This window comes from Gigantopelta aegis, chromosome 10, assembly GCF_016097555.1.
Source record: "Gigantopelta aegis isolate Gae_Host chromosome 10, Gae_host_genome, whole genome shotgun sequence".
In the NCBI taxonomy this organism is placed as follows: domain Eukaryota; kingdom Metazoa; phylum Mollusca; class Gastropoda; order Neomphalida; family Peltospiridae; genus Gigantopelta; species Gigantopelta aegis.
In genome coordinates, this window is record NC_054708.1 from 15,615,345 (window position 1) to 15,639,306 (window position 23,962).

General features: G+C 35.6%; 1 protein-coding gene across 5 annotated transcripts in view; it reads right to left on the bottom strand.

The window, feature by feature from the left end:
• The window catches only part of LOC121383122 (cytosolic phospholipase A2-like), a 57,228-nt gene that overhangs the window by 5,182 nt on the left and 28,084 nt on the right, over positions 1-23,962 (bottom strand). For all 5 annotated transcript variants that reach the window (XM_041512919.1, XM_041512916.1, XM_041512921.1 and 2 more), the window contains exons 3-14: positions 17,593-17,617; positions 15,604-15,685; positions 13,283-13,429; positions 12,169-12,284; positions 10,994-11,031; positions 10,162-10,294; positions 8,714-8,850; positions 7,471-7,693; positions 5,859-5,973; positions 4,835-4,972; positions 4,108-4,209; positions 827-1,174 (exon numbers count right to left, since the gene is read on the bottom strand). In XM_041512919.1, the coding sequence (XP_041368853.1) occupies positions 827-1,174; positions 4,108-4,209; positions 4,835-4,972; positions 5,859-5,973; positions 7,471-7,693; positions 8,714-8,850; positions 10,162-10,294; positions 10,994-11,031; positions 12,169-12,284; positions 13,283-13,429; positions 15,604-15,685; positions 17,593-17,617 (1,604 nt within the window). The remainder of the gene's footprint in view (positions 1-826; positions 1,175-4,107; positions 4,210-4,834; positions 4,973-5,858; positions 5,974-7,470; positions 7,694-8,713; positions 8,851-10,161; positions 10,295-10,993; positions 11,032-12,168; positions 12,285-13,282; positions 13,430-15,603; positions 15,686-17,592; positions 17,618-23,962) is intronic.

A 23,962-nucleotide genomic window follows, 5' to 3' on the forward strand; every position in this document is an offset into this window, starting at 1 on the left:
AGGAAATGGTTTATTTAACAACGCACTCAACTCATTTTATTTACGGTTATATGGCATCAGACATATGGTTAAGGACCACACAGATAGTGAGGGAGGAAACCCACTGTCGCTACTTCATCGGCTACTCTTTTGTGATTAGCAGCAAGGGATCTTTTATATGCACTATCCCATAGACATATTGGTTGTGGTGCATTGGCTGTAGCGAGAAATAGCCTAATGGACCCACTGACGGGGATCATTCCCAAACTGACCGCACATCAAACGAGTGCTTTACGTCCCACCCCCTTGTTTATGGGAAACGTGCATATAAAAAATCCCTTTCTGTTAATGGAAAAATGTAGCAGGTTTCCTCTAAGACTGCATGTAAAAATTTACCATCCAGTACTCAATGATTAACAAGAAAGTTAATCACCATGAAAGTCAAACGTGTTCTGTAACAGTACATGACAAAGTTATACACAGAATTTCAGTATTCAGTTCAGTATCTTGAGGCATTGTTGAAAAAAAGTTTGCAAAAATTTATCAGTCTCACCTAAATTCAAGGGCCATAACTCTGTCATTTTAAAAACAAAATTGCAATGAAAGACAGACTGAATCTGTAACAGTACAGAATTATGTCATACATAAATTTTCAACTCAATATCTTGAAGCATTGCAAAAAAATGTCCAGAAAACTACATGTGGGATAGACGGACAGACAGATAGATGGACGAAGATGAAACCAGTAGGAGACTAATAAATCAATGTGCACGAGTTATGTTATTAAACAAAATTAACTTTAACTCATTCTTATGAGCATTATATTATGCCAACTGGTCATGGTTACCATCTTGTTTAGTATCTTGGAACGGTGAGACAGGATAGCAGTTGGAGAGAGACAGACCCCGCATGAAGTTGTGCACCATGGCGGCCCGCCCATCGATGGTATGAAGAAGGGAGTGACTGTCAAACACTTTCTCCAGCATGGACGACCAGAACGACGGCTGCTGCTGTTCCTGCTTCTTGGACGGCATGCGCTGCAGTGGCTTGTGTTTCTGCGATCGGTGGCGTTGAAGATGTTGCTGTGGTTGTTTGATTTGCGATGATTTTTCTCCACCAGAGTCTTCGCTTTCAGATTCCGTTGTGTCACTTTCTTCATCTGTCTGGTTATCCAGCTCCTTCTGCAACTCATTTACTAAAAAATAGCCATATTTCATTCATTTCATTTTAACTTATTTTTGTGCTTATATCTCAATCGAGGTTCAAGCATGCTATCCTGGGCACACACCTCAGCTATCTGGGCTGTTTGTCCAGGACAGTGGGTTACTTGTTTGTGAGAGAAAAAAGGGTATAGTGGTCCTACATCTACCCAATGAGTTGTTAAAACTTGCTCTGGGTGGGAGCCAGTACCGTGCTGTCAACCCAGTACCTACCAGCCTTATGTCCAGTGGCTTAACCTAGACACCATGGAGGCCAGTTAAAATAGCCATAGGAAGGAAGGAATGTTTTATTTAACAACACACTCAACATTTTATTTGAAAAAAATAGCCATAAGTTTTAGTATAATTTTCCACAAGTGTACCCTTTTGACCCCCCCCCCCCCCCCCCCCCTAAAAGTGTACATCCCCAAATGAAAAATGTTGATTGACATTTTTCATTTTCAAAAAAGTGTACGCTGGCCCATTAACCCCCTCCCCTCGCATACGGTTTGTACACTCGTGAAAATGTTGAAAATTATGGACGGACCCTTATTTAACAACACACTCAACATATTTTATTTATGATTGTATGGCGTTGAACATATGGTTAAGCACCACACAGACAATAAAAGAGGAGATCTACTCTTTTTTTTTCATTACCAGCAAGGGATCTTAAATATGCAGCATCCCAAAAACAGGATAGTACATACCATGGCCTTTGTAACACCAGTTGTGGAGCACTGGCTGGAACAAGAAATAGCCCAAATGGACTATGCATCAGATGAACACTTTTTCACTGGGCTATGTCCCGCCACTTGAATATCAGTTTATTGATTTATTTCCGCCTCTATCTACAGGGGTGGATTTAAGAGAAGGGAATGGGGGTTCAATCCCCACTCCGAGAACATAGACAAGGATATAGCTTATCCATTTTCAACTTTGCAGTTAAAATTAAAGTTTCTGTGTCTCACATAAACTCCAGGATCAAAACATAGCTACATTAACCCTGGATTAGTTTAATATTTTTCTTTTAATTATTTTTGAACAAATACAAAACAAACTTTAGATTTGATTTTTTGGTTGTTCTAAATCAAGTTTTAACATTATCGATTCAGTTCTTGGTTTTGAAAATTTCCAGTAACCACTTGTTGAGCTAACTAACGTTTGAACAACCGGGCCCAGAATACTTTGGGGTCGAATCCTGACTGACGTGATTTTCATTTACACTAAAAGTCAAGTCCCGCCTGTACGTGTTGTTTACAACTAGCAGTAATTGTCGAATGCCGATTGGAGGCGTGACCCAACTTTGATGTAAACACTACCTAGGGCTCGGATCCAAAATGACTGCCAGGCCTCAAAGAGTTAAATTATCATGGTGAAATAACCTTTATAGCTAACATTTCAGATTCTACATGGATGGTCATACACTTGTCACATATTGGTGCATATACTTGTCATACTTTCATACTATTAAATTAATTTTGATTCTAAATCTTTTCAGTATTCTTCAATGTCTAACAATTTTGATATTTTAATTCAAGAAGATAATTATATATCATGTCTAAACTTTTTGTTTTGGTATACACATTCTTTTAAGCATATTTTTTCTTATGTAATGGCCATACAAACAAACAAATACAGTAAATTTAGTTGATATGGTTATGCTGCATTTGATAAAAGTCCTTTAGACCTCAAAAAGTAATAATTAAACCAGTTGTATACAATTGCTTTGGAATTTTGCATTTTTACTTCTTTCTGTTTTTTTCACCACAATATGCATGTTTTCGACCCTAAATGTATCAGTCTGCACTAATTTGCCACAATGTCAACATTGATTTCCTGAATCTTGACCCCAAGACAAACATTTTGATATTTCTCAACCTATGTTGAATTCCTGGTTCGACTATCTTGAAAATTGGTGGTCTCTGCTGCTCCACTACTGGCAATGACCCAGCAGATTTCCAAGTTTCTCGATAGAGGTTCAGTTCAAGAAATCTTGTCACACACACCCCTGGAAATCCCAAAATCTGCCCTAGTATATCTGTTTTAGAAATCACTGATTTAATTTTAGTATAACTAATGCAGCATTCATTCAATGTAGCTCACTCGATGCACAGTCGGTCTGGGATCGATCCCTGTCGGTGGACCCATTGGGCTACTTCTCGTTCCAGCCAGTGCACCACGATTGGTATATCAAAGGCTGTGGTATGTACTACCCTGTCTTTGGGATGGTGCATATATAACATCCCTTGCTGCTAATCGAAAAGAGTAGCCCATGAAGTGGCAACAGCGGGTTTCCTCTCACAGTATCTGTGTGGTCCTTATCCATATGTCTGATGCCATATAACCATAAATAAAATGTGTTGAGTGTGTCGTTAAATAAAACATTTCTTTTTTTCTTTCACTCAATGTAATACATGTGTATAACAAAAAATCTAAATAAATGTTAAAAGTGCAAGTATATTGTTTAAGCTGAGTCTTCATAAAAGTTGATAGTTTAGCAGAAGTTTTAACCATTGATATTGCTGTCTACCTCATGTCCATAACATGCAATATAAAATGTGAATTTTACTGTATTAATAAGCAGTTGACTATCATTTTTCATTTCATTTCAACTTATTTTTGTGTTTATATCCAATTAAGGTTCAAGCATGCTGTCCTGGGCACACACCTCAGCTATCTGGCGTGTCTGTCCAGGACATTGAGTTAGTGGTTAGTGAGAGAGACGAGGGTATAGTGGTCTTACACCTACCCATTGAGTCGTTAAAACTCGCTCTGGGTGGGAGCCGGTACCGGGCTACGAACCCTGTACGTATCAGCCTTAAGTCCAATGGCTTAACCACGACACCACTGAGGCCGGTAGTTGACTATCAAAATCTATATAAAATAATTTACAGTAAGAATTAAATCAAATTTAATAAATCCTCACCAAGTTCCTCCCTTTCTCGTCTCATGAGTTCAGCCATATCAACGTTTTTGTCATCTTTCAGCAGATGTTTGAATTGGATACAGAATGCACTGCCCCAGATACCTGAAATGACAAGACACGGACCTTGAAATCTTGAATGGACCATTCAGTATTACCAAAATAAGGTAAGATCGATACATGCAGTCATGTCTTAAAAAATATTTTGTAAACTTTTGTGGTTAATATTAAAAGCTGATTGCATATTGTAGTAAACCACACATGAGCAAAAGCAATTGCTTGCATTAAGCCATAAGGACTGGTAATGACTTCAGCAACTGCTTAGAGGGACATACCATTTTGAACTGTATGAAAGTTTGTTTTGTTTAATAACACCACTAGAGCACATTGATTTATTAATCATTGGCTATTGGATGTCAAACATTTGGTAATTTTTAACATATAGTCTTGGAGAGGAAACTCGCTACATTAGTAGCAAGAGATCTTTTATATGTACCATCTTACAGACATGATAGCACATACCATAGCCTTTGATATGCCAGTCATGGTGCACTGGCCAGAATGAGAAATAGCCCAATGGGCTCACCAATGGAGATCGATCCCAAGCCGATCGTGCATCAAGTGTGCGCTTTACCACTGGACTATACGTCCCGCCATGTTGAACTGTATGAATAATAGTGGTAAATATTTAAAGTACATGTACAAATGTAGATGTAAGGTATTGGTTTACCTTGTAAGAAATGTAAATAAGGTTCTGGATGTCTTTTAACTAGTTGTCCCATGAAGAACTTGCTTCCAAAAAGTTCCGGTTTCATGAAGGTTCCATATTTTGGCATGCCAATCTCAAATGGTGAGAACTCCATCCATTCTGAGAAAGTAAATGAATAAGTCTATGTGAGCAATACATTTTAATAATTAAGTAAATGCTTGATACATGTATTTTAACAGAAATAGCTTTTAAATATGTATTGCAAATTGAACATATTTTTTACTACAGTGATAAGACATATCTTTAGCCTCTAACATGATTTCATAGCTCATTTTGTTCTTCTTGTTATTGTTTAAATAATTTTTAAAGAAATCATTTCTGTTTGTATAAAAATCAGTTTTTTTCCATTTGTCTTAAAAGCTCTAAAAATGAGGTTGACAATATTTAGGGTTTTTTTCATTTTTATTCCTACAGTATCTAATAAAAATAATTGGTTTTGATAATGTTATAAACTGCATGTTCATTTCTTGAAACCATTTTTTGTTTGTTTACCAGTACCAGGTATCTGTCCATTTATACCCTAACAATTAATCAGTTTACATCATTAACAATGTCATCTGCGATCACAGTATATGGTAATTATGGTAAAGGTATGTTCTATTTAACGACGCACCCAACACATTTTATTTACAGTTATATGACGTCAGATATATGCTTACGGACCACACAGATATTGAGAGAGGAAACCCGCTGTCGCCACTTCATGGGCTACTCTTTTCAATTAGCAGCAAGGGATCTTTTATATGCACCACCCCACAGATAGGGTAGTACATACTACAGCCTTTGATATACCAGTCGTGGTGCACTGGCTGGAACGAGAAATAGCCCAATGGGCCCACCGACGAGGGTCGATCCTAGACCAACCGTATATCGAGCAAACGCTTTACCAATAGGCTACGTCTCGCCCCATGGTAATTATGATGAAGGACTACAGTATTCACTATAAAGACAAGTGTGTTTTATTGTATGATATAGTGTGATTTACCATGAAATTTCATAGCTGGTATGTGTTTCTTTACATGTAAACACGTGTAGATTGGCATTGGAATGCTGCCATCTTCTAGCTTATCTTTCAGCCCCGATAACTTGCAGTCCATTCTCTGGTGATAAAAGAATCAACTATAGTTTGATTCAACATTAATTATTAAACAGTAGGAAATACATACAGCAGACCTTACCATGAAATAAACTCAGGACAATAATTAATTGCTTCGTTAAGTTAGATTGTGGTAAGCAGTGATATTTAATATTGTTGTAGTACCGGTAGTGTTATTGTTTAACTCACTGGCTAAGGGGAATAAGAAAATACTCTCATTGAACTATAATCTATGGAGAGTCCTAGGGGGCCAATGTGATAGCTCACTGTAAACGGTGAGGCTTGATGCAATATTATCAAGTAAGTGGGTGTGGTGGGGGTTCAAATGAAAAATTAAGTACTGAATAGAACCTAAATATGTTGTGTGTATGTGTGTGTGTGGTGTCAGTCATATAATCCATCACATATCTGGCAAGTGCTGTACTATATCTAGTTGGTTTTTTGGTTTTGTTTTTAATATTTTCACCTGCATTTTGCTGAACTTTTATTATTTTAAAATAGATTTGAACCAATGTTAGAAATTTAGTGATGATCGAAGGCTTGGAAGGATTGAGGGGAGATAATTGCAGAAATAGCATACATGTATACATCATTAAATCAGTTACAATAAAACAAAATAAAAGGTCAAGGAATTCCATTCAAAGAATAAATATTTTCCAAAAAAAACTTTTCAGTCATTTCAGCATGGTCTTTGATTATTTTACATAACTTTTCATTGTGCAAATACGTAACTGTACACTGAAATATTCTCGTAGGGAAAATTACAAGAAACACTTACTATCTCTCAATGTAATTAAATTATGGATCTACATGTACATCCAAAGCCTTTGCATGATAACAAATCTGTTAATATATTCTTAACTGCATGTTCTTCATAATAATTTATTACAGACCTATTCAATCTTACTATAGTAATAAAGACATTTTCAAACCATGTGATACATTTATCTTGTATCACACATGTGTACAATCTGGACCGGAACTTGTAAATGGGGAATTCCCTTTTTATTTTTACTGGAGTTTGCATCGTTTTATTACTGAGGTCAGGTATGATTTACAAAGTATGTCACATCGTATTTGAAACATTACTCAAGGTTGCTGCAGAGTATAATTCTTAACGTTAAGTAAGTCCATGAAAGGAGGATTAATCATAGATTTAAGAAAGTGTATTTATGATGTTAAATTAAAAACCGATTTGTAAAAAGTAAAAGAAGGTATGTAATAAATACAGAACCTCACATACGTTGTTTTCGCTTCCTATTTATTGCACTCATTTATTTTGCGCAAGTACATACTACTCGACCGCTGCACAGTCTCGTGGTTTATATATTCATTCGCAAAATAAACGTGTGCAATAAATAGGAAGCGAAAACAACGTATGTGAGGTTCTGTATATTTATTTTCTTGACATGAAATGGGTTGCTATTTTTGTTTGCCAAAAAATGATGTTTTGAAGTTAACTGATAAACTTTGTCATTAACACTCAAACTACTGGTCTCACCCCTTTGAGGATTGTCTCCCCTACCAGGTGACCAAACAAGTCAGTGAAGGAGACTGGCTGGCCCTGTTTTTTCTTCTCTATGATACGCTTGATGTAGCGGAACATGCTTTGTGGACCCAGAAGCCAGAATGGACTGTGTTCAATGTTACGTTTCAACTCTTCTCTCTGTTCGCCTGGACTTCTCGATGGCCAGTCAGGGTGAGAGTACAGCTGGGAAATGTACCTGAATAGAAAAAGTTAAAGTTTGCTTTGTTTAATGACACCACTAGAGCACATTCATTTATTAATCATCAGCTATTGGATGTCAAACATATGGTAATTTTGACATATAGTTTTAGAGAAGAAACCGGCCACATTTTTCCATTAGTAGCAAGGAATCTTTTATATGTACAGACAGAATAACACATTCCATGGCCTTTGATATACCAATCATGGTGCACTGGCTGATAAATAGCCCAGTGGGCCCACCACTGGGGATCGACCCCGAACTGACTGCACACTAAGTGAGCTGAATAGAAAAGGGAATATTCAAAACATATTCTTGTCTTCAAAATGGAAAGTAAAACATTACTTGTTTCATGGAATTATGCCATGGTTAAATGTTATCCTGTTTCTAAAATGGTCGATTGGCTTTTATTTTTTATTAACAAGTAATAAGTTTATAGTCAGTTATATGCTAAAACAAATGTATCCAAAATATGTTAAACACATGTCGTTACATTTCCCTTGTAGTATTTAGATCCATATTAATGTGTTTCTGATCACCCTAATGTTTATAAGTAGCCCAAACTGGATTTGGTCTCCCAATAATTTTGTTCGTACAAACCTAGTACAAACACTAGGATGATCAGAAACAGATTCAATATACAGGCACTTATATTTTATGAAGAAAAATACATTTAATATTTAATTATAGTCATCAAAACGTTTCTGCCTGTTGGCAACAACTTAACAAAAGCAACAAACTCAGGACCACGACTGGTACATCAAAGGCTGTGGTACGTGCTATACTGTATGGGATGGTGCATATAAAAGATCCCTTGATGCTAATCGAAAAGAGTAGCCCATGAAGTGGAGACAGCAGGTTTCCTCTCTCAATATTTGTGTGGTCCTTAGCCATATGTCTGATGCCATATAACCGTAAATAAAATGTGTTGAGTGCATTGTTAAATAAACCATTTCCTTCCTTCCAAACTCAGGACAGTCAGTTTAAGCATACATATATGCACAATGGATTAATTACCATGCAGATCCTGACAGACCAGCTACATAAGTGACCATGTTGAGGATCTTGCTGTCGACCAATGCGGTCATGACGCCACACAGCGCTGTCATGGCACGGAAACCGCCCCCAGAGCCCAACACACCAACAGTGGGAACCTGTGAATGCAAAATATTTTTTTATTAATCTTTTTTAATTTAAGTAATTCAAAGCTACATGGTAAAAAAAAGATCTTGAAAGTCCAAATATGAAATATTTGGGTTGTGTTAACATTTTGTATTAGCACCAATAGGTCATTGTGTTTTGAACATTTGAAATACAGTTAAACCTGTCTTAAGCGGTCACACAAGGGAGTAGATAAAAGTGGCCGCTTAAGACAGGTGACCGCTAATTACAGGTTGCCACATTTAAAACATTTGTTGTTGTTTCTTGTTTTACCATCTGTACTGCTAATCAATGGATGTGTGCATCACAGTTGACTATAAATAAACTTAAGACATGTCTCCTTCAGAAAAAATACAAAGAGAATGTATTAAATTAACCATTCTCAACAAGGTTTTTTTTACTTTTTCTATTTAAGTATTTAATTTCCTACTTAATGTGATGTACTGTCATAGTAAGTGAATCTACAAATGTCAAGCGTAGCCTGCCCAGAGGCAATTAGATGCAATGCAGAGTCATACTTTCTTAATTGATACACAGTGGAGATGTCGGGACTGAATAGGTACTAGTATTCCTCGAGGTGTGAAGATCGGTTATTTGCTTCACCTTATCTCTGTTGTTAAAACATCCCTTTTGTATAATAGTATACATTTAATGTGGCCGCTTAATACAGGTATTTTAGCAATTTGGGATCTGATTTAGGTGGCCGCTGGCCACGTTAGACAGGTGACCGCTTATTACAGGTGCATTTACATTATAAATTGTTTGGGAGGGAAAACGTGGCCGCTTAAGGCAGGTGACCATTGATTACAGGTGGCAGCTAGGACAGGTTTGACTGTATGTTAAAATGTTTCAGGTAATGCATTTTATAATCCATTAATTTTTGTAAATGATGTCCTAAATTTAATATGTAATTGACAAATGGCTTATGCAAAACTAGTCTTTTGAGAAATAAAATTATCAATTACCTTCTGTAAAATCATGATCAATAGCTCAGGACTTTTTAAACAAAAACCGTAACATAGAGGGTGAAATTTACAAAGCCTGTTTTTGACTTATGTGTGTAGCCAGTGTTTTCTGAAACCTTGGACTATGAGAAAGCTATGTGGCATGGTTACCCACTTTTAACATAAAATGCCATCAAAACATTTTTAAAGCACATTTCACAGGATTGGCCGGTCAACTATGTAACTATATGTATTTACAATGCTTAAACATCTGCTTTTAAGAAAAACAGGCTTCATAAATTTGGCCCATAATGTTTAATTTTGTCTGATCTTTTTTAACAGTATCATTGATTTGCTTACTTCTCGCATAGTTCTCGGACCATCTTCTTTGAGAATCTCTCGCATAGATTCCAGCATATTTATCTTTCGTGTTTGAACAAATGATTTTTCCTCATCACACAGGGCCAAGCTGTAGCGCAGTTGAGGATTATCGCTAGAAAATGGAATACAGAATCATGAGTGATCTAAAATAAAAGCATGAATCAAATTTGCAACAAAGTGAATATGGTATGAAAGACATCTTTCTATTAATAAAATACTAGCCAATGTTATTGGTGGGGTTTTTCAAAATCTTGAATTTTTTTAGCAATTATAAAAATTTATATTTAACAGCTGATCCAAAAATATGTTGGCCCTGTGCTCATAAAAGTTATAAAGTCGGGACCTAGGCTTTACAAAGTCTCGGGACTTTAACAGCAGCAATATAAAAATTATAAAGTCGGGACCTAGGCTTTACAAAGTCTCGGGACTTTAACAGCAGCAATATAAAAATTATAAAGTCGGGACCTAGGCTTTACAAAGTCTCGGGACTTTAACAGCAGCAATATAAAAATTATAAAGTCGGGACCTAGGCTTTACAAAGTCTCGGGATTTTAACAGCAGCAATATAAAAATTATAAAGTCGGGACCTAGGCTTTACAAAGTCTCGGGATTTTAACAGCAGCAATATAAAAAATGTTTGCAGCAGGTCAGACTTAGTTAAAGTCTGAAACTTAAAACGTATTATAAGCAAGAGTCTTATAATTGTATTAAAATTTGTATTGGCTTTACATAAAAATTGGGACCAGTGGGAAATCCCAACATCTTTTGTCTTTTTTTTGGTTCATATGTAATAAAATAACAGTATACTCACTCAATACTTGCCCACATCTGTATTTCCACTTCTGATGTCTATAAAATAAACACATATACAGTCAAACTTCGATCACTCCACCTTCGATCTCTCGATCTGAAGTGATGGTCCTGGCCGAGTTGCTATACAAACTAGTAATAATGACCTTCGAAAACTCGATAACCTCGATCTCTCGACCTAATTCTTTGGTCCCGCCATAAAGATTTAATAGAGTATGCACCTCTAAAACTCGACGTGTGTGGATTGATCAAACTGTCATTGCCGATAGTATTTTAAAGACGAATGTAAAGTCAATCATGTCAAACAAGCGGAACGAAATGATCCTATGTTTGAGAGTCGGTGTTCGTCCGTAGTGGAGAGCCTTGCTACGTAATACACATTATTTATATATGTATGTAAATGCCTTCTTTTTTCTTTCTTTTTTTCTGTCAATAAATACATGTAGCCTATATGCCCAAGCATATATTTCAAATTCATCTGATCCTTTTAGTTTTATTTACTGACTTTTATAATATAAGCAAAATGAATGTACAACAGGCGTTGAAGATGCCAACAGCTGGGGTGGGGTGGGATGAGATGGGGTGGTGTGGGGTGAGGTGACTGATATATTAATTCGCCTTTCAACTGGGGATGCATAGTTTTTAGAGTTCAGAGGTAGGCAGCGAAGCGCACCTTTCTTACAATATTAAGCGAAATAAACCAGCTGCAACCAGCTGCAATGCAGTTTCAAATTTGAACTCTTATATCTTAATTTCGAAAACTCGAACTCCCCAAAACTCGAACTATTTCCTTGTCCCCTTCAAGATCGAGTTATCGAAGTTTGACTGTAGTTACCTGTAAATGTATATTAATTGAATAGTCAATTAATTGAAAGTGTTGTTGTTATTTCAGATAATAATAATGTATGTGTTATTTTAAAATCAAAGTGAAGAGATGTATTGCAATGTCTCCTGTTACTTTGTTATTGGTATTTTATTGTGGTGCATGATACAATTAATTCAGTAAATAAACTATCAAAAGACATTGATAATTTTCAAAAAGCTCAAAAAATAATGAGATTCAAACTGAACAGTTTTAAATAAATTAAAGAAAACTAGATTATTGTGTGTTTCTTTGGTCATTCAGTATATCTGTTTCATCCTTCAAATTCAAGGAACATTTTGTTCATTATGTACCTCATTAAACTTGATTCTTTGAGTTATTGTCTTGTTCAGTGGGAGAGGTTTGAGTGGCATGATTTGGGAAGACAACTCCTCATCCATTACATAGTTGGCATCCATCAGTTTGATATCTGAAAACAGAGCAGTTAATTACATTAAAATTTTATTTACCATGTAGGATACTTAGGAGATAAACATACTCTGATGTAATTTTTGAGGTAGGTTATCGTGGATTTAACACCGCTAAATGTATTCATATGCGAGTAAAGCGGCGTAATGAAATATTAGGTGGTTCTCCATGATTAATCACCTTGGATTTAAGGTAACTGGCCAATCAGAATCGAGTATTTTCCAAAGTTATGTTAGAATTTATTTTTTTTCAACTTGAAGATTAAATTTGAAATACATTGTAGATATATATATAGAGAGGATTTGTCATGAGTGTTTTTTTTAATATGGAAAATATCAACCGAGTCTATGTTAATTGATATTTGTCGAGGCTCTGCCAAGACAAATATTTATTAACTAAACAATAGTAATATTGATTGGTACAAAAGTAGATTGAGATCACACACTTTAATTAAATCTTATCAAAATGTTATGCACTGGTGTACAGGTCTTGTTGGCGTGTAAACAAAGGACCCATTGACCGCAAGAAGAATATTAAATGGGTTAATACATTAAAATATCAAATGGGTTTATGACATGGATTTTATGGGTAAGTTATAGGATAAATATACATTAACTCTTTGCTTGCTGCTGTAAAGAGAGACAAGATATATCTGCCATGGCCCATGTCACTGATAAAATTATTTGAAATAATTTGAATGAGTTTCAGTGATTTTAATAATAGTATAATAATGGGGAAACATTGATTTAAATTTGGATAACTTAATGGGCAAGTCCTGCTGACAGTGGCTCATAATCATGTAATACTGTGCAGCTATTTGCTGCCAGTATAGCATGTAAAGAGTTAATTAAAGGCAGGGAATTGTTAACAGCCCAACTTTTACAAACACTTTGCTGAATGATTCCATTAATTCTGATGGCTGAAATTTAGATTAACGAACAGTCATTCTCAATTTCTTGTAAATAAAATGTATCACAATGCTGCAACATTCCGACTCACCAAGCTCATTCTCCAGAGCAGGATCCAAAAAGAAAGTGAAGGTTTCGTTCCACACGGGGTTAACTTCATTGTCCTTGATGGATGTCTTCTGCCATCCACTAGGTGACGTGCTGATTAGAAGGGTCACATAGGGGTCTGGTGTGTCCACTGTAAAATTAAAACATTGATGTAGTTTGTAAAACCATAGTCAAAATAATAAATAAAACAGCAATAGTCACCCATAGTAAAGAATGTCATCTGCTCCATGGAGTTTGAAATTATATTTTCTTGTTTGTGTTGTCTTCAAAAACTAAATTTGATTGAGTTATTGTTAAAAGCTCTACTAGTTAACAGGTTTGTATTATGTAGGTTAAAACAATCAGGAAAATACAATTCCATGCTTGATGGAGCAGGCAACATTCTTTAAGTATCATGTTGGTACAAAGTACTCCTTCTGGTAGTAGCATGTGGGAATTTCCCTATTTTAGCTCAGTTGGTAGAGTGCTGGACTCTCGTACAGAGGGTTCGTGGTTCGAGTTTCCTCAGTGGATGTTGATTCATCATGGCCTACATAGAGACTGGGTGCCTACACAGGGACTGGGTGTGTTCTTAACATAAGAATACAGTTATATCCCAGTCAGGACCCATAACATTTCAACTACCATGGCCCACAGTTCTGGGACATATATTTAAATAGCTTCACATGAGCACAGTACATAGTAGTGTTAGTATTTGCGAGTGAGTGAAGACTTTTCCATGCTCCTATACCACTAAGGCTTCGAGCATGTCCACCCCGGGTTCGGTCTCTGGAGGCCAGGGGCCCAATCCGGGACAGAAATTACTTAGGACAATTTTGAAATTAAGCCAATGGGGAATACGGATATTATATAATTAGTTTTTATTTGCGCAATTCCAAAAATAATAATTAATATAAAATATATAATCCATTTAATTTAAAACTTTGTCGCTAATTTAGAACGAGCATTTCAAAAATACAAATAGTACAGAAACTCGTTATTTTAGCCCTATTATTATTTAGTAGGAGGTTGATTAAGGGAGGTTAAGCAGCCGCCACAGGGATTTGAATAAAGTTAAAAACACGTATAAAATAAATTAAAACAAATTAAAAGAGCACGCTTGTAAACCTATTAGTATTTGCACCTACTGGTAGTAGCTAGTGGGAATGTCTCTATTAGCTCAGTTGGTAAGGTACTGGAGTCTCATACTAAGGGTTCTTTGTTCAAATTCCATCAAGGGAGATTGATTTATCTATTACACAATGGTTATAATTAATTAACAGATGCTATTCAGTTTTGAAATGAACAGATAATTGAATATTTATTGTGATTTTTTTATTATACAAATTAAGTTCTTAACTTACATTATATTGTGTTTATATATCAAAACTTAATTCTAGAATAAATTAAATCAAAGCAAATTTAAAAGAAGATGGGGATATAAATTTAAGAATTCATTTATTATGGCCTTAGATTTTTGTTGTTTCACGTCTGGTTTGATATCTGGCCAGTACGATTCACAGTGATTTTTGATGTGGTAGTTGTGAGTTATCTCCCTTAAATATCTTAACATTTTTGTCAACTCACGATGACTTTGAGTACATGTTTTAATATGGATCTAGGAATACTCCGTGTTAACTTTTATTTGACGACATTTATGGTGCAGAATTTTTTAATCAAGGATGGATTTTTGTTTACATATAATATACAGGTACTGTTTTCCACTACAGTATGATATAATTTGTTGATTTTTTTTTTCAGGGAGTAAGTCACTTAACATATTAGGATGTGATAGTTTTTAAATATTGATAGTGTACAAAAATTCAAGGTAAAAAAAATTTAAAAAAATTGGACCATGCATTAAAATTGTCAATAATATGTTAAACCTGACTATATGTCCAGAGCTTTTTTTTTTTATTCCTTCCTCTTGAATTAATCTTTTTTATTGCTTCCTCTTCCTCTTCCACTTCATTTCCTTCTTTCCAGTTTGTTAGTTTTCACTTGTTATATAATTCTTTGCTTTTAGTGGTTGTGTAACTGCACACACTACAGGAAATATTAGAGTTGTAACTAAATGTGCTAATATGCAGGGTTCACGGAGTGTATTTGAAAGAGAGGTGGGGAGGGGTGCACTGTCACTTCGATGGTCTAGGGGATTAAAAATACATGTATTTGAGGGCCAAAACCTGTTATGGGTGTTCAGGGGCATGCTTCCTCAAGAAATGTTTTAATTTTTGATTTTAAAATACAGCACAGTAACAGGGAAAAATAAAAGTGTCATGGCTTCCATGTTCCATGATATGAACCTGTGTCTGTAATACTTACACCAGTCCTTGGCCCAGCCTTTGGTGATGTTGTATCCTCGTACAACTTTGATGTTCAGAATTGTACATGGTTTATGATCAACCTGAAATAATGGGAAGAGTAACTGGCATAAGTAATTTCTTTGTGTATCTTATATACTTTTAATACATACATGTAATAATATTTAATATTCATTCTTGACATTTTATTTGTGCATTATAATCATATCATTTATCAGAAAATTTTGCAGGGGGGGGGGGGAACTCTAGACTGACAGACAAAGCATATAAGGGGTTCGTATCATGTTCTCCAGAACAAAAATATTGCTTAAAAAACCTTCCAAATCCCCCCACCCTCATCCATCCCTTTGCACACATGCCTGTTTGAAGGCGAGACATAGCCCAGTGATAAAGCACTCGCCTGATGCACGGTCGTCTATAGGATCAATTCTTGTTGGTGGGCCCACTGGGCTATTTTTTTGCTTTAGCCAATGTACCACGACTGGTACATGTGTATATCAAAGGCTGTGGTATGTGCTGTCCTGTTTGTGGGATGGTGCATATAAAAGATTCCTTGCTACTAATGAAAAAATGTAGTGGGTTTCTGCTCTAAATTACTACATGTTTGACATCCAATAACCAGTGATTAATAAATCAATGTGCTCTAGTGGTGTCGTTAAACTAAACAAACTTTTTAACATGCCTGTTTGACATCCAATAACCAGTGATTAATAAATCAACGTGCTCTAGTGGTGTCATTAAACTAAACAAACTTTTTAACATGTTTGTTTGTTTACGTGCACCATATCATATTTGTGGATGATATCTTGAGACAAATTGGCTATACCAACCTGTTTCCTGTCTATTCTCATTTCATTTCAGTCACACTTTACTATTGTCCGATTACAGGAAGGATTATAATGTATAAGATACATGTATAGTATGTCTTAGTCATTAATTGTCTCAATTTCTTGGTCAGTCTTGTGCATATACATGTATAGTATGTCTTGGTCATTAATTGTCTCAATTTCTTGGTCAGTCTTGTGCATATACATGTATAGTATGTCTTGGTCATTAATTGTCTCAATTTCTTGGTCAGTCTTGTGCATATACATGTATAAAGGGGCAGAATGTAGCCCTGTGGTAAAGTGCTTGCCTGATGTATGGTCGGTCTTGGATCAATCCCTGTCAGTGGGCCTATTGGGCTATTTCTCGTTTCATCCAGTGCACCATGACTGGTATATCAAAGGTCGTGGTATGTGCAATGTATGTGGGATGGTGCATATAAAAGATCCCTTGCTACTAATGGAAAAAGGTAGCAGGTTTCCGATCTAAGAGTATGTACATCAAAATTACCAAATGTTTGACATTCAATAGCTGATGATTAATAAATCAGTGTGTCCTAGTAGTGTGGTTAAACAAAACGACCCATGCACACATACACACACAAAATAACATGTATCACTAAATGTTTGACCAAAGTTGTTCAAGTGGATTTTTTAAACAATTGATATATGTTCTATTAATATGTTTAACTCTATATAAAGGAAAATCTTCTAAACAAGGCTATTTCTCATTCCAGCCAGTGCACCACAACTGGTATATCAAAGGCCATGGTATGTACTACCCTGTCTTTGGAATGGTGCATATAAAACATCCCTTGCTGCTAATCAAAAAGAGTAGCCCATGAAATGGTGACAGCGGGTTTCCTCTCTCAAAAATTTGTGTGGTCCTTAATCATATGTCTGACGCCATATAACTGTAAATAAAATGTGTTGAGTCTATTGTTAAATAAAATATTTCCTTCCTTCCTTTCTTCCTTCCTTCTAATGAAATGGTTGTGCATGCATTAGTATTACCGGTATGTTTGAATAATAATTCATCACATCTGTTATTGTTTCAAAAACAGATGTTTGACCAGTTTGGGTTTTTATTATTTTTCTGCCACACTGCAAATACAGTTTACATTGTGGTAGAAGTGTTAAATAAACAAAGTATTATAATACTTTACCTCAAAAAACTTGAATGGATCAAATCTGAAAAATATGGAATATAAAACTTTAAATATTTAATGTATATTTTTATTTTTAAAAATATTTTTAAGTACATAAACAAATATATTGCTTGTTTCATCAGAGACACTGGACTTCAACTATATATTACCATTGTAACGAGCATACATGCACATAGGTTATGCAGGGTGTGAATTTATAATCAGAAAATATACTTGTGTAGTTACGTAAACTCACAGAACAATTAAAATGTGCATATATTAATACACCATGCTTACTATACATATTCATTTAGAGGAGGGGGAGCCCAGTGGTAAGGCGCTCACTTGATGCGCAGTCGGTGTGGGATCGATCCCAGTCGGTGGGCCCATTGGGATATTTCTCGTTCTAGCCAGTGCACCATGACTGGTATATCAAAGGGTATGTACTACCCTGTCTGTGGAATGGTGCATATAAAAGATCCTTTGCTGCTAAATAAAAAGAGTAGCCCATGAAGTGGCGACAGCGGGTTTCCTCTCTCAATATCTGTGGTCCTTAACCATATGTCTGATGCCATATAGCCTTAAATAAAATGTGTTGAGTGTTTCGTTAAATAAAACGTTTCTTTCTTTCTTTCATTTAGAGAGTGCAAAGAGTAGCATGGAGGCAGTAAGTTTCCTCTCAATATCTGTGTGGTTCTTAACCATATGTCCAAGGCCATATAACTAATAAAATGTGTTCAGTGTGTCATTAAATAAAACATTTCTTCTTTCCTTTCTAGTCTAGAGAGTAAATGTCAGTAAATGCATCAGTATTGATGGACTAGGTACTGAAGATTATTACAAGCAAACATTTTTCAAAATTTCTTATTCGTGCCTTCTTAAAATCAAAGTCTATTCAAGACTTGGAAAAGGTGTTTGTAATTTTTTTTTAAATCAAACTAATTGAAAAATATTAGAACATGCATTTTATTTTATTTGATATTTGAGTAAAAGCAAGTTATCTATCAGCTGATAAAAAAATATATTTACAAGGCCAGTAGATAAAAAGACTTAAACATTTTGACTTTTTTTTAAACTCATAAAATACCATAATGGTAGTTAACACAATATAAACCACAATATATTAACAAGCAAAACCATTAAACAAATTTTGTCTTTAACAATTAATTGTCAATATTACATGCTGAAGTACAACCACTAAATGCATATTATGTCATCTGAGCTTGTGAAATATATTTTATGAGTTACAATTATTGCCACACCCAGTCCATACCCGCCCTCAACCCAACTTGAGAGGTGTGTTTTGTATTTCTTGACTGTATGAAGAGACTAATAGCATTTCTAACTGACGTATTGTCAAGTAGTTATCTAAGAGAGTAACAAAACATGGTAAATTATCACATGTAGAAAGCAAAGTAAATATTGGGTTTTCCTACAATGTTTTTAATGCAATGTTATTATTTTATTGTATTTCTGGGATGTGATATTTGTGGACAGAGATATCTTCCATAAACACCACCATTCTTATTAAAATATGGTTATTCTAAAGCAACTCTATTTATAAAGAAGGTAGATGTCAGATATCACCTTGTTTTATCCAGTGGATATTAATTACCTTGATTTACCAAGGAAATATCTTGTTTTACATAGTATAGATAAAATTTAGTTTTATTTAATGGATACCATCTTGTTTTACAGTACCCAGTAAACATCATCTTGTTTTCCCAACAGATATTACCTTGTTTTACTCATTAGATATTACAGGTAACTTGAACTTTTTTCCAGTAGACACCATCTTCCCAATATATATTACCTTATTTTACTAATTAACAATCAGATATCACCTTACTTTACCTAGTAGATATCACCTTGTTTTACCCAGTTGATCACCTTGTTTTACCCAGTAGATACCTTGTTTTACCCAGTTGATCACCTTGTTTTACCCAGTAGATACCTTGTTTTACCCAGTTGATACCTTGTTTTACCCAGTAGATACCTTGTTTTACCCAGTAGATACCTTGTTTTACCCAGTTGATACCTTGTTTTACCCAGTAGATACCTTGTTTTACCCAGTTGATCACCTTGTTTTACCCAGTAGATACCTTGTTTTACCCAGTTGATACCTTGTTTTACCCAGTAGATATTACCTTGTTTTACCCAGTAGATACCTTGTTTTACCCAGTTGATACCTTGTTTTACCCAGTAGATACCTTGTTTTACCCAGTTGATACCTTGTTTTACCCAGTAGATACCTTGTTTTACCCAGTTGATACCTTGTTTTACCCAGTTGATACCTTGTTTTACCCAGTAGATACCTTGTTTTACCCAGTAGATACCTTGTTTTACCCAGTTGATTACCTTGTTTTACCCAGTAGATACCTTGTTTTACCCAGTTGATACCTTGTTTTACCCAGTTGATACCTTGTTTTACCCAGTAGATACCTTGTTTTACCCAGTAGATACCTTGTTTTACCCAGTTGATACCTTGTTTTACCCAGTAGATACCTTGTTTTACCCAGTTGATCACCTTGTTTTACCCAGTAGATACCTTGTTTTACCCAGTTGATACCTTGTTTTACCCAGTAGATATTACCTTGTTTTACCCAGTAGATACCTTGTTTTACCCAGTTGATACCTTGTTTTACCCAGTAGATACCTTGTTTTACCCAGTTGATACCTTGTTTTACCCAGTAGATACCTTGTTTTACCCAGTTGATACCTTGTTTTACCCAGTAGATACCTTGTTTTACCCAGTAGATACCTTGTTTTACCCAGTTGATCACCTTGTTTTACCCAGTAGATACCTTGTTTTACCCAGTTGATACCTTGTTTTACCCAGTAGATACCTTGTTTTACCCAGTTGATCACCTTGTTTTACCCAGTAGATACCTTGTTTTACCCAGTTGATACCTTGTTTTACCCAGTAGATATTACCTTGTTTTACCCAGTAGATACCTTGTTTTACCCAGTTGATACCTTGTTTTACCCAGTAGATACCTTGTTTTACCCAGTTGATACCTTGTTTTACCCAGTAGATACCTTGTTTTACCCAGTTGATACCTTGTTTTACCCAGTAGATACCTTGTTTTACCCAGTAGATACCTTGTTTTACCCAGTTGATCACCTTGTTTTACCCAGTAGATATTACCTTGTTTTACCCAGTAGATATCACCTTGTTTTACCCAGTAGATACCTTGTTTTACCCAGTAGATATTACCTTGTTTTACCCAGTAGATACCTTGTTTTACCCAGTTGATACCTTGTTTTACCCAGTAGATATTACCTTGTTTTACCCAGTAGATATCACCTTGTTTTACCCAGTAGATACCTTGTTTTACCCAGTAGATATTACCTTGTTTTACCCAGTAGATACCTTGTTTTACCCAGTAGATACCTTGTTTTACCCAGTAGATATCACCTTGTTTTACCCAGTAGATATCACCTTGTTTTACCCAGTAGATACCTTGTTTTACCCAGTAGATATTACCTTGTTTTACCCAGTAGATACCTTGTTTTACCCAGTTGATACCTTGTTTTACCCAGTAGATATTACCTTGTTTTACCCAGTAGATATCACCTTGTTTTACCCAGTAGATACCTTGTTTTACCCAGTAGATATTACCTTGTTTTACCCAGTAGATACCTTGTTTTACCCAGTAGATACCTTGTTTTACCCAGTTGATCACCTTGTTTTACCCAGTAGATACCTTGTTTTACCCAGTTGATACCTTGTTTTACCCAGTAGATATTACCTTGTTTTACCCAGTAGATATCACCTTGTTTTACCCAGTAGATACCTTGTTTTACCCAGTAGATATTACCTTGTTTTACCCAGTAGATACCTTGTTTTACCCAGTAGATATCACCTTGTTTTACCCAGTTGATACCTTGTTTTACCCAGTAGATACCTTGTTTTACCCAGTAGATACCTTGTTTTACCCAGTAGATACCTTGTTTTACCCAGTAGATATTACCTTGTTTTACCCAGTTGATCACCTTGTTTTACCCAGTTGATACCTTGTTTTACCCAGTAGATACCTTGTTTTACCCAGTTGATACCTTGTTTTACCCAGTAGATACCTTGTTTTACCCAGTAGATACCTTGTTTTACCCAGTTGATCACCTTGTTTTACCCAGTAGATATTACCTTGTTTTACCCAGTAGATATCACCTTGTTTTACCCAGTAGATACCTTGTTTTACCCAGTAGATATTACCTTGTTTTACCCAGTAGATACCTTGTTTTACCCAGTTGATACCTTGTTTTACCCAGTAGATATTACCTTGTTTTACCCAGTAGATATCACCTTGTTTTACCCAGTAGATACCTTGTTTTACCCAGTAGATATTACCTTGTTTTACCCAGTAGATACCTTGTTTTACCCAGTAGATACCTTGTTTTACCCAGTAGATATCACCTTGTTTTACCCAGTAGATATCACCTTGTTTTACCCAGTAGATATCACCTTGTTTTACCCAGTAGATACCTTGTTTTACCCAGTAGATACCTTGTTTTACCCAGTAGATACCTTGTTTTACCTTGTTTTACCCAGTTGATACCTTGTTTTACCCAGTAGATACCTTGTTTTACCCAGTAGATACCTTGTTTTACCCAGTAGATACCTTGTTTTACCCAGTAGATACCTTGTTTTACCCAGTAGATACCTTGTTTTACCCAGTTGATACCTTGTTTTACCCAGTTGATACCTTGTTTTACCCAGTTGATACCTTGTTTTACCCAGTAGATACCTTGTTTTACCCAGTAGATACCTTGTTTTACCCAGTAGATACCTTGTTTTACCCAGTAGATACCTTGTTTTACCCAGTAGATACCTTGTTTTACCCAGTAGATACCTTGTTTTACCCAGTTGATCACCTTGTTTTACCCAGTAGATATTACCTTGTTTTACCCAGTAGATATCACCTTGTTTTACCCAGTAGATACCTTGTTTTACCCAGTAGATATTACCTTGTTTTACCCAGTAGATACCTTGTTTTACCCAGTTGATACCTTGTTTTACCCAGTAGATATTACCTTGTTTTACCCAGTAGATATCACCTTGTTTTACCCAGTAGATACCTTGTTTTACCCAGTAGATATTACCTTGTTTTACCCAGTAGATACCTTGTTTTACCCAGTAGATACCTTGTTTTACCCAGTAGATATCACCTTGTTTTACCCAGTAGATATCACCTTGTTTTACCCAGTAGATACCTTGTTTTACCCAGTAGATATTACCTTGTTTTACCCAGTAGATACCTTGTTTTACCCAGTTGATACCTTGTTTTACCCAGTAGATATTACCTTGTTTTACCCAGTAGATATCACCTTGTTTTACCCAGTAGATACCTTGTTTTACCCAGTAGATATTACCTTGTTTTACCCAGTAGATACCTTGTTTTACCCAGTAGATACCTTGTTTTACCCAGTTGATCACCTTGTTTTACCCAGTAGATACCTTGTTTTACCCAGTTGATACCTTGTTTTACCCAGTAGATATTACCTTGTTTTACCCAGTAGATATCACCTTGTTTTACCCAGTAGATACCTTGTTTTACCCAGTAGATATTACCTTGTTTTACCCAGTAGATACCTTGTTTTACCCAGTAGATATCACCTTGTTTTACCCAGTTGATACCTTGTATTACCCAGTAGATACCTTGTTTTACCCAGTTGATACCTTGTTTTACCCAGTAGATACCTTGTTTTACCCAGTAGATATCACCTTGTTTTACCCAGTAGATACCTTGTTTTACCCAGTAGATACCTTGTTTTACCCAGTAGATATTACCTTGTTTTACCCAGTTGATCACCTTGTTTTACCCAGTTGATACCTTGTTTTACCCAGTAGATACCTTGTTTTACCCAGTAGATACCTTGTTTTACCCAGTAGATACCTTGTTTTACCCAGTAGATACCTTGTTTTACCCAGTTGATACCTTGTTTTACCCAGTTGATCACCTTGTTTTACCCAGTAGATACCTTGTTTTACCCAGTTGATACCTTGTTTTACCCAGTAGATATTACCTTGTTTTACCCAGTAGATATCACCTTGTTTTACCCAGTAGATACCTTGTTTTACCCAGTAGATATTACCTTGTTTTACCCAGTTGATACCTTGTTTTACCCAGTAGATACCTTGTTTTACCCAGTTGATCACCTTGTTTTACCCAGTAGATACCTTGTTTTACCCAGTTGATACCTTGTTTTACCCAGTAGATATTACCTTGTTTTACCCAGTAGATATCACCTTGTTTTACCCAGTAGATACCTTGTTTTACCCAGTAGATACCTTGTTTTACCCAGTAGATACCTTGTTTTACCCAGTAGATATCACCTTGTTTTACCCAGTTGATACCTTGTTTTACCCAGTAGATACCTTGTTTTA